Below are 14,758 nucleotides of genomic sequence, written 5' to 3'. Positions count from 1 at the left end.
CTTGGGGGCGGGCGGGGTGGGCGGGGTTCACATCTGTCAATCAACCGGCGGGCGTGTGCATACTTTTAGGACCATCGGTGTGAGAGAGCGGAGAGTCAGATGGCTTATCTCATAATGAGGTGCGAGGAGGTCTTCTGGCGTCGCCGTTATCCATTCGCGGGCAGGCAGACCGTTATTCAGTACGAAGGTAGGGCGCTCACGCTCACAGGTGTTCGGATAGGTGGAAGGACAGAGATGACTTCAAACCATTTGTTGTAAGGCTTGATTTGAATATAGTTAATTTTTATATTGTTTTGAATGTGACGCAAATGCAGATTTCTATAGATGACATATTTTTTGGAGTATGTTATGTGCATTTATTTCGGTTTTCTTTTTGTTGAATGGAAAAACAAGCACAGCTTAACAGGCATGAGGTGATTTTTAAAAGAAGTGTTTTCTTCGTGTATATTCAGGTTCGTTTTTTGTTTTCCATGCAGTAATTTTTTTTTACGACTTCCGTTTGTTTTTGGGCCTGTGGGCTTTGGGAGTCGATCAGTTTTTGTAGCCTTTAATTGTTGGGGAGGTGCCATCCCAAGGATGTTTTAGTTTATTTTGAAACCAAAATGGCTTCTTTTGAAATGTACATCACTGCACTTTTTTCCACCACGCTTCACGAGCTGACGACAAAAATGTGCCAAACGACTGTAGGAGAATGTCCTTGAACCAATGAAAAGCTCACGCCATGCTCGCCGAGATGTTAAACTGGTACGGGCGAGTTTGAGAAAGGGTACAAAAATGTGACCAAATTCAGGTGACGTGGAACAAGAATCGAATCCTACGTCTCATACGCCTCAAAAGCTACTGACCGGCTAGCCCGTTTCTCAAAAATAAAGGGTGGCACCTCCGCCAGTCCTAAATATCCATGTTTTATTCAGGGGTTTTATATTTTGTTTTAACGGTAGCTTTTCAGTCACTTCGTCAGTGTTTGCTTCATTCGATTGCTTGTGTGTCTGTTCCGTAGCGGTGAATTTTGTGCGTGGGCGAACGCAGGACGATAAATAGGAAGGATTAAAAAAAAAAAAAGAAAAAAAAAAACAAACTAAGAAAAATCTAAGTATATATGTGTATATGAAATGAAAACAAGTGAGCTTAGGTTTATTTAAAAGACTTTTACGACGTAGACACACGAAAAAAATCGAATCGGGGAAGGGATCGGGTTCGACATGAGTTCAACTATTTGTGGAGAAGAATCAGCTCAGATCTTGCACATAAAAGTTTAGATATTGTACCTACGAGTTACAGATTATTATTTTTGTTCGTTTAATACAGGACTCTCTTGCTCTCTTTCATATTTATTGTCTGGTCGGGGAGCTAGTCCCTCTGTGCGTTGGTTTACCTAGGGCACGGAGCTGTCGAGTATCCGGGTTTACAGTCAACCGAAACTCTCTTTTTTTCATGTGCCACAAACAAACGCAAACGCAAATACTACTGTCTGGGGTTATTACCGTTACGGTTCTGATGATGATGATGATGATTATGATTATAATAATTATTGATAATATTATTCAATGAATGATAATTGTTATTAAGATTATTTCCTTTTGTTTTCGTTTTTTCAGAACAGCTAGGAACATGTGTGTTTGGACTGCTTATAAAAACAGTTCAGAAATAAAAGCCCCTTTTTCGTGTTGCCACGTCTGTTGTCTCCTGCTTGGTTTTCGAGGATTTATCCTGTTTGTATTAGAACGAGGACACGATTTATAAACTCAAACCTCCATTAGCCAACTTTCAGGGCATGTTAAAGCCATTTGGAGGGACTGCGGCCAAGTCTCGTCGCTGGAGCTCGTGTGATTGAGCAGTGCATTAGTGTTCTGGAGTAAACACTCCTCTCTTGGACATCCTTCTCTATCCTGCAGCTATAATCACAGCTCAAATGAATCGAAGGGTTCTTGAGGTTTATTATCCTCGACGTATTGTAATATCTGTCCTTGTTTACCACTCTGAATGAAACTCCACTGGCCTTGGAAGGGTTTTGGACGCTCGAGTCACAATGTCTAAACGTCATTAGATTAAAATCTCACCAAGTGGCATCTGTGCTTAAATGCTGTTAGACCGGTTCATTCAGTTTCCTGTAAACTATTTTAAAGGTGTACGTTCATACACAAGCTTTTCTTCAAGCATTTGTCAGTGAAAATGTCTTAATCTCTCATCAAAATGAAAACAGCTTGATCTGCTTAACTATTTTTTCTGGTCTCATTTTTGATGATTCAGTCAATTCCCAACTCATCAGCGGTTCTCGATCAGTGGCCCGAGACGAGACAAAACAAGCATTCAAATCAACAGTGTTTTGTTCTTTGAAGAACCTGCTCCTACTGCTTTGAAAAACCTGGATGTTTGAGGTGATTTCTAGACCTAAAAAAGTCATAGAAATAAGAGTATAACTAAATGAAGAAAATACATATTTGACCCTGGACCACAAAGACCAAAATATGTCTTAAGTAGCACAGGTACAGTCAAGGCCGAAATTATGCATACCCCTGGCAAATTCTGACTTAAAGTTACAGAAGATAATAAGACAATGTACAAGAGGCATCGTTGTGGAAAACATTATTACTCATCTTTTATTTACATTTGAACAAAAAGTGGCGTGTCCAAAATTATTCATACCCTTCTCAATAGTCAATAGTAAAGCCTTTATTGGCTCTTTCAGGTTGGAGGGTCTTCTTGCCATTCACCCTGATCTTTAGCTCCTTCCACAAATCCTCAATTGGATTTAAGTCAAGACTCTGGCTGGGCCACTGCAAAACGTTAATGTTTTTGTCTGCTAACCATTTCTTCATCACTTTTGCTGTGTGTTTTGGGTCGTTGTCGTGCTGAAATGTCCGCTGGTGCCCAAGGCCAAGTTTCTCTGCAGACTGCCTGATGTTGTTGTTGAGAATTTTGATGTATTGCTCCTTTTTCATGGTGCCGTTTACTGTGATTAGGTTCCATGGTCCACTGACTGAAAAACACCCCCAAAACATTAGGTTCCCACCACCATTTTTTCACAGTGGGGATGGTGTTCTTGGGGGTTGAAGGCTTCTCCTTTTTCAGCAAAATGAAGGCTACATCATTGTGGCCAAACAATTACATTTTTGTTTCATCTGACCGTAAAACAGAAGACCAGAAGTCGTCTTCTTTGTCCAGATGAGCATTTGCAAAGGCCAAGTAGGCTTTTGTGTGCCTTATCTGGAGAAGTGGTGTCCTCCTTGGTCTGCGTCCCTGGAACCCAGCGGTGTGCAGTGTCCGTTGGACTGTCTGCCTTGAGATGTTCCCACCAGCAGAGCCCAGATTCATCAGGATGGCCTTGGTGGTGATTCTTTTTTACTTCTCTCACTATCCTCCTGGCCAGCACAGGTGTCACTTTTGGCCTCCGACCACGTCCTCCGATATTTTTCACAGTGCGGAACGTCTTGTATTTTTTAATAATACTTTGCACTGTAGCCAGAACTTCAAAACCTTTAGATATGGCCTTATAGCCCTTTCCTGACTTGTGAGCAGCCACAATGCGCAGCCGCAGGTCCTCAGTGAGCTCCTTTGTCTTAGCCGTGACTGTCCACAAACCAACAGCAGAGAGCTTCTGTTTTTCACCTGTTGAGTTGATTAAAACAGCTGTTCCCAATGAATCAGGGTAATTAGGATGCTTTAGAACAGCTTGGACTATTTGGAATGGTATAGAACTTTGGATTTTCCCATAGACTGTGACAGTTTGCAAAGGATATGAATAATTTTGGACATGCCACTTTTTGTTCAAATAAAATAAAAGCTGAGAAATATTTTTTTCCACAATGATGCCTCTTGTACATCGTCTTATTATCTTTTGGGAGAAGCCTGTGTCATTTCTGGACAAAAAAAAACTTGCTTGTTGAATAAAAGTATCTAAGTCAGAATTTGCCAGGGGTAAATCAGTGGGTGAGCAGTAAGATTTTTAATGTTAAAGAAGTCTTTCCTTTAATCAAGGCTGTTTATTTGATTAGAAATACAGAAAAAAACAGTAATATTGTGAAATATTATTGCGATTTAAAATAGTGGTTTACTATGTTGACTTTTTAATTTTTCTGATAATCAAATGAAGGCCTTAAACATTTATTTATTTTTAATCAAATGAAAATTAAATATTCAGTTTAAAAAGCTTTAATAATAATTTAGTATATTTTCTACAATTAAGTGTTATAGTTACACATAATACAATAATAATAATATGATGCAATGCAAATACACTGCTGTTCAAAAGTTTGTGATCAGTAAGGTTTTTAATGTTGTTAAAGAAGTCTTTTCTTTAATCAAGGCTGTTTATTTGATTAAAAATACAGACAAAAATGGTCATATTGTGAAATATGATTGCAATTTAAAATAGTGGTTTACTATGATGATGTACTTTCTAATTTTTCTGATAATCAAATGAAGGCGCTAAACACTGGTTTTGTGTTCCAGGGTCACATTTCTCTTCATGCCATGCTATTAGGTGATTAAAAATGGATTTTAAATGTTTGTGATGATCTAACAATGCACTAAATCATAAATCAACTGTAAAAACCTTTGAAAACTTATGAAGCCTTTGGAGAAAAATATTCAGAACCACGGCGACAATCAAATCAAGTCTTGCCCCCATTTTTTTTTTACTCTGAAATGTCATATTGTGGAATTGTTTTTGACTGCAGTTTTGTTTAATGTAGACTTCAAATGTCTGGTGTGTCTTGGGGCTACTGTATGTAAAATGATCTTATTATTTTTGGTATAATACTGGGATTATTAGTTAAAAAATGAAAATGGTTGCCATAACATAATAGCTATGTTTACATGCATCGAAATAATCGGTTGATAATAGTTTGATGGACTGGATATAAACAAAACAAATTAAAAAGAGTGGTGTAGACCTGAAATAGTCTAATCAATAGGAAAAAATGAATCATGTTAATGCTTGAATATGACTTTTTTCAAATGGATTCAAAAGTACTTTGTACAATGCACAGATGTGATGCATAGAATATAGCATACTTTTATTGTCCCATTTTTTGTGAAGTTTGTCCCTCTAACACACATCACATAGTTGCACATAATACAATAATAAAATCATGCTGCAATGCAAATACACTGCTGTTCAAAATAAAAATAAATATAAAATAAAAACAAAATAGGCTGTTTATTTGATTAAAAAAACAGAAAAAAAAAACAGTCATATTGTGAAATATTATTTCAATTTAAAATAGTGGTTTACTATGTTAATGTACTTTGAAATGTAATTTATTCCTGTGATGCAAAGCTGAATTTTCAGCATCATTACTTCAGTATTCAGTGTCACATCGATCCTTAAGAAATCATTCTAATATGCTGATTTATTAGTAATGTTGGAAACGTTAAAAAGTATTTAAAATAGAAATCTTTTGTAACAATATACACTACCTTTCAAAGTTTGAGGGTCAGTAATTTTCCTCTCTTTCTTTGTTCGCAAGAAATGAATACTTTTATTCAGCAAGGATGTGTTAAACTGATTAAAAAGTGATAGTAAAGACTTTTATGGTTAGAAAAGATATCTATTTAGAATAAATTCAGTTCTTTTTAACTTTGTATTCATCAAAGATGCCTAAAAAACTATCACAGCTTCCAAACTAAATATTAAGCTGCACTGCTGATTCAAACATTGATAATAAATCAGCATAGTAGAATGATTTCTGAAGGACTGGGGTAAAAATTCAGGTTTGTATCACAGAAGTAAATTATATTTTAAAGTATATTAAAATAGAAAACTGTTATTTTAAGATGCAATCATATATCTTAATTTTCCTGATTTTTTAATCAATTAAATGGAACTTTGGTTAGCATATAGACTTCTATAAAAAGCATGAAAAATCTTACTGATCATGGACTTTTAAACGGTAGTGTATGTTACAACCTCTTGCATGCATACAGAAGTTTTACAAATCCAAATTTTGGAATTCTTGGCACAAAAGCGTTTTTTGTAACAATTTGATTCACATTCTAGAATTCTAAATTGTCTCCTTAAAGATAAGAAGCTCAAGTTCTCATGTAAAATGTGTCATCGGTTAGAATTTTAATGGCTTGTTTTAATGTAGAAGCCTCATGCAACTTAAGTTTACTTCCATTTCACATTGTATCATTGTGTGTGTTTATTTCCTTCTCACGTGATGTGAACTGTCAATGAATGAGTCTAAATATTTACTAAATATTTAGATAGAAACCTCTTATAATGTTTAAGTCATCAACGGTAATTGGGACTGGGAACTAGCCTGCACATAAGTGTTTGAAATGCATGTAGTGCACATGAAAATGAATATAAGAAGCATATCACAGTGTTGAGGGTTCATATCCAGTTGAGGTCAAAAGTTTTCATACAACTTGCAGAATCTGCAAAACTGTCCTTCAGAAAAATCTTTCTTGGGTTTTTCAGCGTTTTGTGTATTTGAACCCTTTCCATCAATGACTGTATGGTTTTGAGATCCATCTTTTCACACTGAGGACAACTGAGGGACTCATATGCAACTATTACAGAAGGTTCAAACGCTCACTGTGCCACTGTTCTTGGTGCTCCAGAAGGAAAAACCATGCATTAAGTGCCAGGGGGTGAAAACTTTTTGAATTTGAAGATCAGGGTAAATTTAACTACTTTTTGTCTTCTGTAGGGCAGTACTAAATGAAAAAAATCTGATATTTAGGCAAAATAAGAAAAATGTACACGTCTTCATTCTGTTTCAAAAGTTTTCACCCCCAGCTCTTAATGCATCGGTTAGCATTTGAACCTTAAGTTGCATGAGTCCCTCAGTTGTCCTCAGTGTGAAAAGATGGATCTAGATTCAAATTCAACTTATTTTCTCTTGTGGACTATATGTAAACATCTTTTAGGTGAAATATCTTATTCAGGTCAGTACTAAATAAAAAATAACATGCATTGTGCATGATCCCTCTTATTTCTGCAAGGTGCATGTAAACTTCTGACTTCAACTGTACCTATTCCTCTCAGAATCAGAAATCAAACTGCATCCATTTGATCACCCAGTCGATAAAATACCTAATATTCCAGCCACCTAAACGGTTTCAGCTAATGAAACCAGACAAAGTAAGACCTTCCGTGTGAAATTGATTCAACAGATGGTAATCAAGCCCACTAAAGATTAAATTTAGATCATCTCGAGATCAAAACGACGGGATGAGATATTCCTCCACGGCGGCTTCATCTGCAAACCATAATATCCATTGGCCTCCGGCGTTTCCTCCCAGAGATCATGACTGTGATGATTCGCTCGTGTCCTCTCTCTAATTCTCTCTGACACCTCCTCCCGCTGTCCCGCAGCTCACCTCCCACCCCCAGCGTCTCACAGCTGAGTCTGTCCATCAAACCGCGCCGACAGCCATTAGCAAGCCTGCGGATGGTCTACTTGTGTGCTTTTTCGAGCTGTTTTGAGCCCTGTTTTCCAGTGTCTCAATGTCTAAAAAGGGTCATTCTGGACGTCCAGTCTTGACAAAGTCCATGTGAGACGGCCGAACATCGCTGCCGAATTAATCCTCCATGTTTTGAAGTCATCCACATTCAGGTGATGCATCAAATCCTCAACGTGTTAAAGTCAAAATAATGTCCTGTTTCCCCCCCCGTTTACAGCTCTCAAGTGTTTCCCAAACAGGGTAGTATGTCCCACCTCTTCTAGCCGCGGGATATTTATAGCTGTGTGTCTTGTGTTAACTCAGCTGCCATGCTTATCTCTGTGTGTGTGTGTGTGTATGTGTCTATTTCAGATTGTAGCTTCACCCTCTCAGTGACAGTGAGACTGTGTACCTTGCTTTTGGCCTCTTAGTTTTCCCCTGGAGTTTTACACATTCATTTCTCTCATTGGATATATTCTTCCACTCCATTGAGGAGCCATCACAAGGTATGGTGTTCTTTGTAGATATCTGTTCTTTTGTAGATACTGTGATTTATTTCTAGGTCCCAGACCTTCACAAGCAGCCACAAGTCTCTTTTGGCCAGTCTGGTGTTCTCCTCATGAAATTAAGAGAGGTTGAGACATTGGGGTCATTGGTCTAGGCCCAAAAGTCGAGTCTTTTGTTCAGGTTGGGAAATTTAAAGGCCTTGTGTTTGGATCGCCGGGATATTCCCCGACTAAACGTGGCGCTGACTCCAGCTGAAACCTGAGCTCCGTCTCCTAGGATCATTTTCAGCCTCTGACTGATTTGTTTTGTTGTTTGCCGTGTAATGTCAAAACAGATGACAAGATGTGGAGGTTTGGCAGGATTTGAAATGAGAATGCAATGTCATGATCATGCGACCTGAACTTTACATGAGTCAGAGTTTGTGTGTGTGTTTGCATTAAGATGAGGTGATTTGCAGAAAACAAGTGAGCAACTGTTTATTTTCCAGAGAAAGCTGTGATTTGCAAAAAAGATGCATGCTTTTTGATGATTAATTAATGTTTATTTGGTGCAAACGTTGTATTCCAAAGTACTTCATTTGTTACCTGTAAAAAATCATGTTTTTTCCATTGTACCAAGGTCAGGAATTATTTAGAGGTAAAGCCCAAATATATTTTTATTCTAAGCCTAGTTATGTTTCATAACAAAAAACATGAGAGTCGAGCATTTAGATTGAGAATGTGTCAATGAATGGCTGAGATATCTGACATAAAATGATTGCAGTTTATAAAAAATATAGTACATGAAACAACAACAAAAAATTAAAGCACACACACAAGATGATACCATGATTTCTTTATATATATATATATATATATATATATATATATATATATATATATATATATATATATATATATGTGTGTGTGTATATGTATGTATATATATATATATATATATATGTGTGTGTGTATATGTATGTATATATATATATATATATATATGTATCTGTATATGTATGTGTGTATATATATATATATATATGTTGCAACTGTTAATATTTATTTTAGAATATTTTAGAATATTTATATGGTTAAAATAAAAATATTTTCCTCTTTTTTGGCAGAAATTTTATTTTTTTTATTTGTCAAAGTAATGAAAACCTTTTATATTTGTATGTTTTAGTACAGTGATATGGACTTTCGTCATATAATTGAATTAAAATAATTTTATTTAGTTATGATCAGCTATGTATGTTGGTCGATTATATTTTAGATATTAATATTTTTATTTTATATTAATTTTTCTCTCTTTTTTAAATTTTTCTCTCTCTATATATATATAATATTATGTTGCAACTGTTAATATTGATTTTAGAATATTTTAGAATATTTATATGGTTAAAATAAAAATATTTTCCTCTTTTTTTGGCAGAATTTTAATTTTTTTATTTGTCAAAGTAATGAAAACCTTTTATATTTGTATGTTTTAGTACAGTAATATGGCCTTTGGTCATCATATAATTGAATTAAAATAATTTTATTTAGTTATGATCAGCTATCTATGTTGGTCGATTATATTTTAGATATTAATATTTTTATTTTATATTTTTCTCTCTTTTTTAAGTGAGCAGAATTTGTATTTTATTTATTTTATTTATTTATTTTTAGTCACAATGCAAAAAAAAATAAAAAAATAAAATATATATATATATATATATTATATAATATTTATAATCAAGAATTATTAGTTATTTAAAACTTATGTATTGAATTACATATTAAAAACCATGTTTATTTAGAAATGTCATGAAATATATTGAAAAAAGAGATCTTGGTACCTTTTAGAGATTATATTGCAAGCTATTACTATTTTATTTAAAAGTAAACTTTTTTTAAGTGATGTGGGAGAATTGTTTTTTTTATTCTTAAAAGTAATATGTGAAAACCTTTTATGTTTGTATTGTTGTGTTTAAGTACAATAATATGGACTTTCGTCATCATATAATTTAATTAAAATAGTTTCATTTAGTTATGATCAGCTATCTAGGTTGGTAGATTTTATATATTTTAGATTAATAGATTATTTTGTTAATATTTTTATTTCATATTAATTTCCTCTTTTTAAGTGACAGCAGAATTGGTATTAATTTAGTATTTTAAAAAAATAATAATAATAAAAAAAAAATATATATATATATATATATATATATATATATATATATATATATATATATATAATATTTATAATGTAGAATTATTAGTTATTTAAAATTAACAATTATATATTGTGTTATTACATACTAAAACATGTTTATTTATAAAGAATGACATGAAAATAATGTCAACATATATACATTATTCATTATAAATTTTACATTTTTTTCATTATAAATGACAAAATAAAATATTACATTTAAATATATTAACTATTTGACTATATATTTATATCTTACTTGGTAGATCCCTTGGAAAATTGGTTTGAAGAAAATACCATGCTGAAGGCCGATTACCGAACATGGTTTTTCGTGTGTTTTTTTTAAATAGTCAAAATGTGCTTTTTACAGTTTGTCTTGTCTTGTAAAAAGCACATTTTGGCTATTTAATTTATGCAATGGTGAAAAAAAAAACTGGCAAAATGCATGGGGGGAAAAAACATGAATAACCATGTTCGGTAATCGGCCTTCAGCCCAGTGTGTAATTTTGTTCAGCTTCGGCTTCGGCCAAGAATTTTCATTTTGGTGCATCTCCAATAATTACTGTCAGCTTTCTATATTGGTAGGTCACCTGAAAAATATTGGTTTCCCAAAAGTGGTAATAGTGAGTTGTCATAAATAAATGCTTACAGCACCTTAAGTGAGCAAAGTGTCAACGAAATGAAACAGATTTGTAAAATGAAAAACTGCTGGCTGAACACTGACATGGTAATGAAGCACAGATCTGCAGTGTTTCCAGTCGATTCGTGCCATTTGGCCTTCATTAGACTCGGCTTCTGGGTTTGTTTTCGTCATGTGTTTGTGTTGCTGGAGCGGGCGCTCTGTATTTATCATGGAGCGAATGTTTCGCTGAAGACTGTGGAAGAACATAATCTCTTTCATTTAGTGACTTATTGCCTGAAGAAGCTCAGTTGGATTTGTCATCAGCAGCTCAATTCTAGACGTCAATGTTTTCCTGTGTATTTGCTTGTGCAAAACTCACTGTCACGAAGCCAGGCTGTTCTGTTAGCAGGTTTCTAGAGTGTTTATAGTGTTTTTTTGTGGCATTACCCCTTCCCAAGTCCCAAGACATTTGGCTTCCTACTGTAGATGTGACTCAGGTTCTTCCTTCTCTCTAAATGCATGAAGTTATGTGTCGAGGTTTAATATATTTATATATCAGCAACAGTACTAGATGGCAGTGTCTCCTGAATTACACTACGTTTGTGGAGCGATGACCTCTGTTACCCGCACCAGTTTCTTCTGCTTTCTGGATTCTGGTATCAAGTGTTAAAGTGTAAAAGAAGAGCCAAAAGGGAGAATTTTGTTTCATTTGAAATTCTGAAATCCATAAACATCTCACAGCAGCAGGGCGGCAGATGAAGACACACAGAGATGTTTTTATGTGTGAACTGATTTGCATAACGCATCCTGTATCTGCGAATGTCTGTTTCACCAGTTTGCCCAGATTTCACATATAAATTCTGGATTTTAAGAAACAGTATTTATCTAGAGTGAATCTTTTTACAGGTTTGCAATGCAAAAATATATAGTATAATAATATAATGTAATATAATATAATATAAAAATATTTTCTAGTTTTTTTTTTTTAAAGTTATTTAATAATGAAAACCATGTTTATTTAGAAAAAATCTTGTGAAAATAATGTCACAAATATTATATTAATTATTCATAATGAATAAATACAAAATATTATTTATTGACTATATTTAACTACATATTTATACAAGATTGCATATAATTATATATATATATAATCTTTGTTATAAAATCATATATATATATATATATATATATATATATATATATATTCATTATAAATATAATTAAAAATATTCAAAAGTTTTTTACATTTTCATATTTAATAAAATTAATTATTAGTTAAAAATAAGTTATATGATAATAAAAAACATGTTTATTTAGAAAAAATGTCATGAAAAAATATATACACACAATAATAATAGTAATAATGTTTAATATAATATTTTTTCTAATTGTAATATTTAATCAAATTAAATCAATGATTAGTTAAGTTATTTGATAACAAAAAAACATTTAGAGAAATTCTCATGAAATAATGTCACAAAATATATTAATAATTAATAAATACAAAATATTCATTAGTAAGGTAATTATTATAATTAATTAATATATTTAACTATATATTTATACAAGATTGCATAAACGATATTTAGAAGGATTTTATATATATACAAAAAACAGGTATTTTTTAATAAATATTATAATTATTTATAAATTATTTTAACTATATTAACAGTTTGACTACATATTTATACAACATTGCATATTTAAAAATATAAAATACAACAGTAATATTTAATTAAATATATATTTTTTTTAAATTATATTATATAACTACATATAGTAACTGAGTATTTTGCTAGAACATTCTAATAAATAGTAATGATAATATTGTGAGAATAAAATAATCATTTTTACAGCATACATTTCTTTCTTTATTTTTATTTTTTTAGTAAGTTAGCATGCTGGTCTGGATGAGGGAAATTATTGTTTTTATATGTTAGAATATTACAATATTACCATGATTATATATATTACATATATAATATATAATGTCTGTCTGTCTGTCTGTCTGTCTATTGTTCTGTCTGTCTATCTATCTGTCTATAGTTCTGTCCGTCCGTCCGTCCGTCCAATTTCTTTTAAACCTTGATATGTGTACTGCATTAGGCTAAATGAGACTTGTCATAGCACTTGCATGTTATTGCTCTTTTGTTGTTTTTGATTGCTTCCATTGTCCTCTTTTGTAAGTCGCTTTGAATAAAAGCGTTTGCTAAATGTAATGTATTTATTTTATGACCCAGACTTTTCTCCCTTTGATTCACTCCAGTATATTACGATAATCTCTCATGTGTTGTATCGTTTTCTCCATCCGCAGGTCCACAGTGTCACTGTTTCCACTTTTCACTCCACTTTGTGTCTTCCTCACAACACACCTGGCTGAGATCTCCCCGGCCGACCTTTCACCCCTCGTCCCACCATGGCGCTCTCCTCACGCTTAAAACTCTGGGAACAGAAGGGAGGTGCAGGACAGCTGCATGCCTGGAGCTCAACTCAACTCAACTAACCCGACTGCTGCCTGACTCACAGTTTATTAACCAGCACGAGCTCAGCGATTAATCACTGTCCTTTTGAAGCTGCTTGTAGTCTGGCCTCAGTCTCACACAGACCACACAGTGACATTAACTCAAATATGAATGTCAAAATCTCTATGCCTACGTCTCTAACTCTGTGTAAAGTAAAGCAGTTGACATTGGGAGCGTTGTCTGGCAGCTATTTTCAGTGCAGGTGTTAGATGTACATTACCAGTCAAAAGTTTTTGAACAGTAGGATTTTGAATGTTTTTTAAAGAAGTCTCTTCTGCTCATCAAGCCTGCATTTATTTGATCCAAAGTCCAGCAAAAACAGTAAAATGTTGAAATATTTTTACTATTTAAAATAACATTTCTATTTGAATATATTTTAAAATGTAATTGATTCCTGGGATTTTAAGGCTGAATTGTTAGCATCATTACTCCAGTCACATGATCCTTCAGAAATCATTCTAATATTCTGATTTGCTGTTTAAAAAACATTTATTATTATAATTAAGTTAAAGCTGAGTAGAATTTTTTTTTTTTTTTTTTTTTTTTGATGATGAATAGAAACTTTAGTACAACAGCATTTATCTGAAATAGAAATCTTGTAACATTATAAATGTCTTTATCATCAAAAGATTTTTATTTCAGATAAATGCTGATCTTTGGATCTTCCTGTTTATTAAAAAGAAAACTGAGCAAAACGTACTCAACTGTTTTAAATATTGATATAAAAATAAAATTGTTTCTTAAACAGCAAATCGGCATATGATTTCTGAAGGATCATGTGACACTAGGGATGCTCATATTGACCGTTTAACCGTTAACCGTCAGTAAGAATTTTAACCGATTAGTACTATCAGTTAAACGGTTTAAAAAAAAAAAAAAAAAAATTATATATATACATATATATATATGTATATATATATATATTTTTTTTTTTTCCTTTTACGTTTGCTGCATGGTGAAAGAAAAAATAATGTTTACTCGCGGGCGCGTGTGGACACGTGCAGTGCGGCTGTTCAGACATATTTTGCTGAGTAAGCACCTGCTTTACCTTCTCTTAGTTTGTGTAACTCATGTAGTAGCCTATATGCAACACGATGGCAATGGCGATATTGGGTTATCAGAGAGTGAATCCATGAATAAATGTATTCAAATTCTGAACTAATTATAGTCCAAAAAGTGCGCGCTCCCCTTACAATCACTGGAAAGCTGTCACTCATACATTACTGTAGTTAATCGCAATCTCACAAAGTTAATAAAAAGTAATAAAATAAGCTTTACTCTGTACAACGAATCTCTTATTTACATCATGTCTACACTTTCTTTGTTTTAATGAGAGAGTTCGTGGAGGTATAGAATTCAGCAGAACTGAAACCGGCACTTTGAGTGGTGAGTGGATCGTAACATAGCCGCCTCTGATTGGCCACTGCGATAATGTAATCAACAGAAATGTCTGTGATTGGCTATTGAACGCTGTGAAAACACGTTTCTCCACATATGACTAGTGGATGAAAAGACCCGAACCGCAAATTGAAAG

At 33.3% G+C, this 14,758-nt stretch overlaps 1 protein-coding gene across 1 annotated transcript in view; it reads left to right on the top strand.

Moving 5' to 3' along the window:
• The first annotated feature begins 7,766 nt into the window (after window positions 1-7,766).
• The window catches only part of LOC141299866 (unconventional myosin-XVIIIb-like), a 78,840-nt gene continuing 71,848 nt past the window's right edge, over window positions 7,767-14,758 (top strand). Inside the window, exons 1-2 of the mRNA XM_073830232.1 lie at window positions 7,767-7,901; window positions 13,017-13,157. Of these exons, the coding sequence (XP_073686333.1) occupies window positions 13,119-13,157 (39 nt within the window). The 5' untranslated portion in view covers window positions 7,767-7,901; window positions 13,017-13,118. The remainder of the gene's footprint in view (window positions 7,902-13,016; window positions 13,158-14,758) is intronic.

Source organism: Garra rufa, chromosome 23, assembly GCF_049309525.1.
Source record: "Garra rufa chromosome 23, GarRuf1.0, whole genome shotgun sequence".
Lineage (NCBI taxonomy): Eukaryota > Metazoa > Chordata > Actinopteri > Cypriniformes > Cyprinidae > Garra > Garra rufa.
This window is presented reverse-complemented; position numbering and strand designations above follow the sequence as displayed.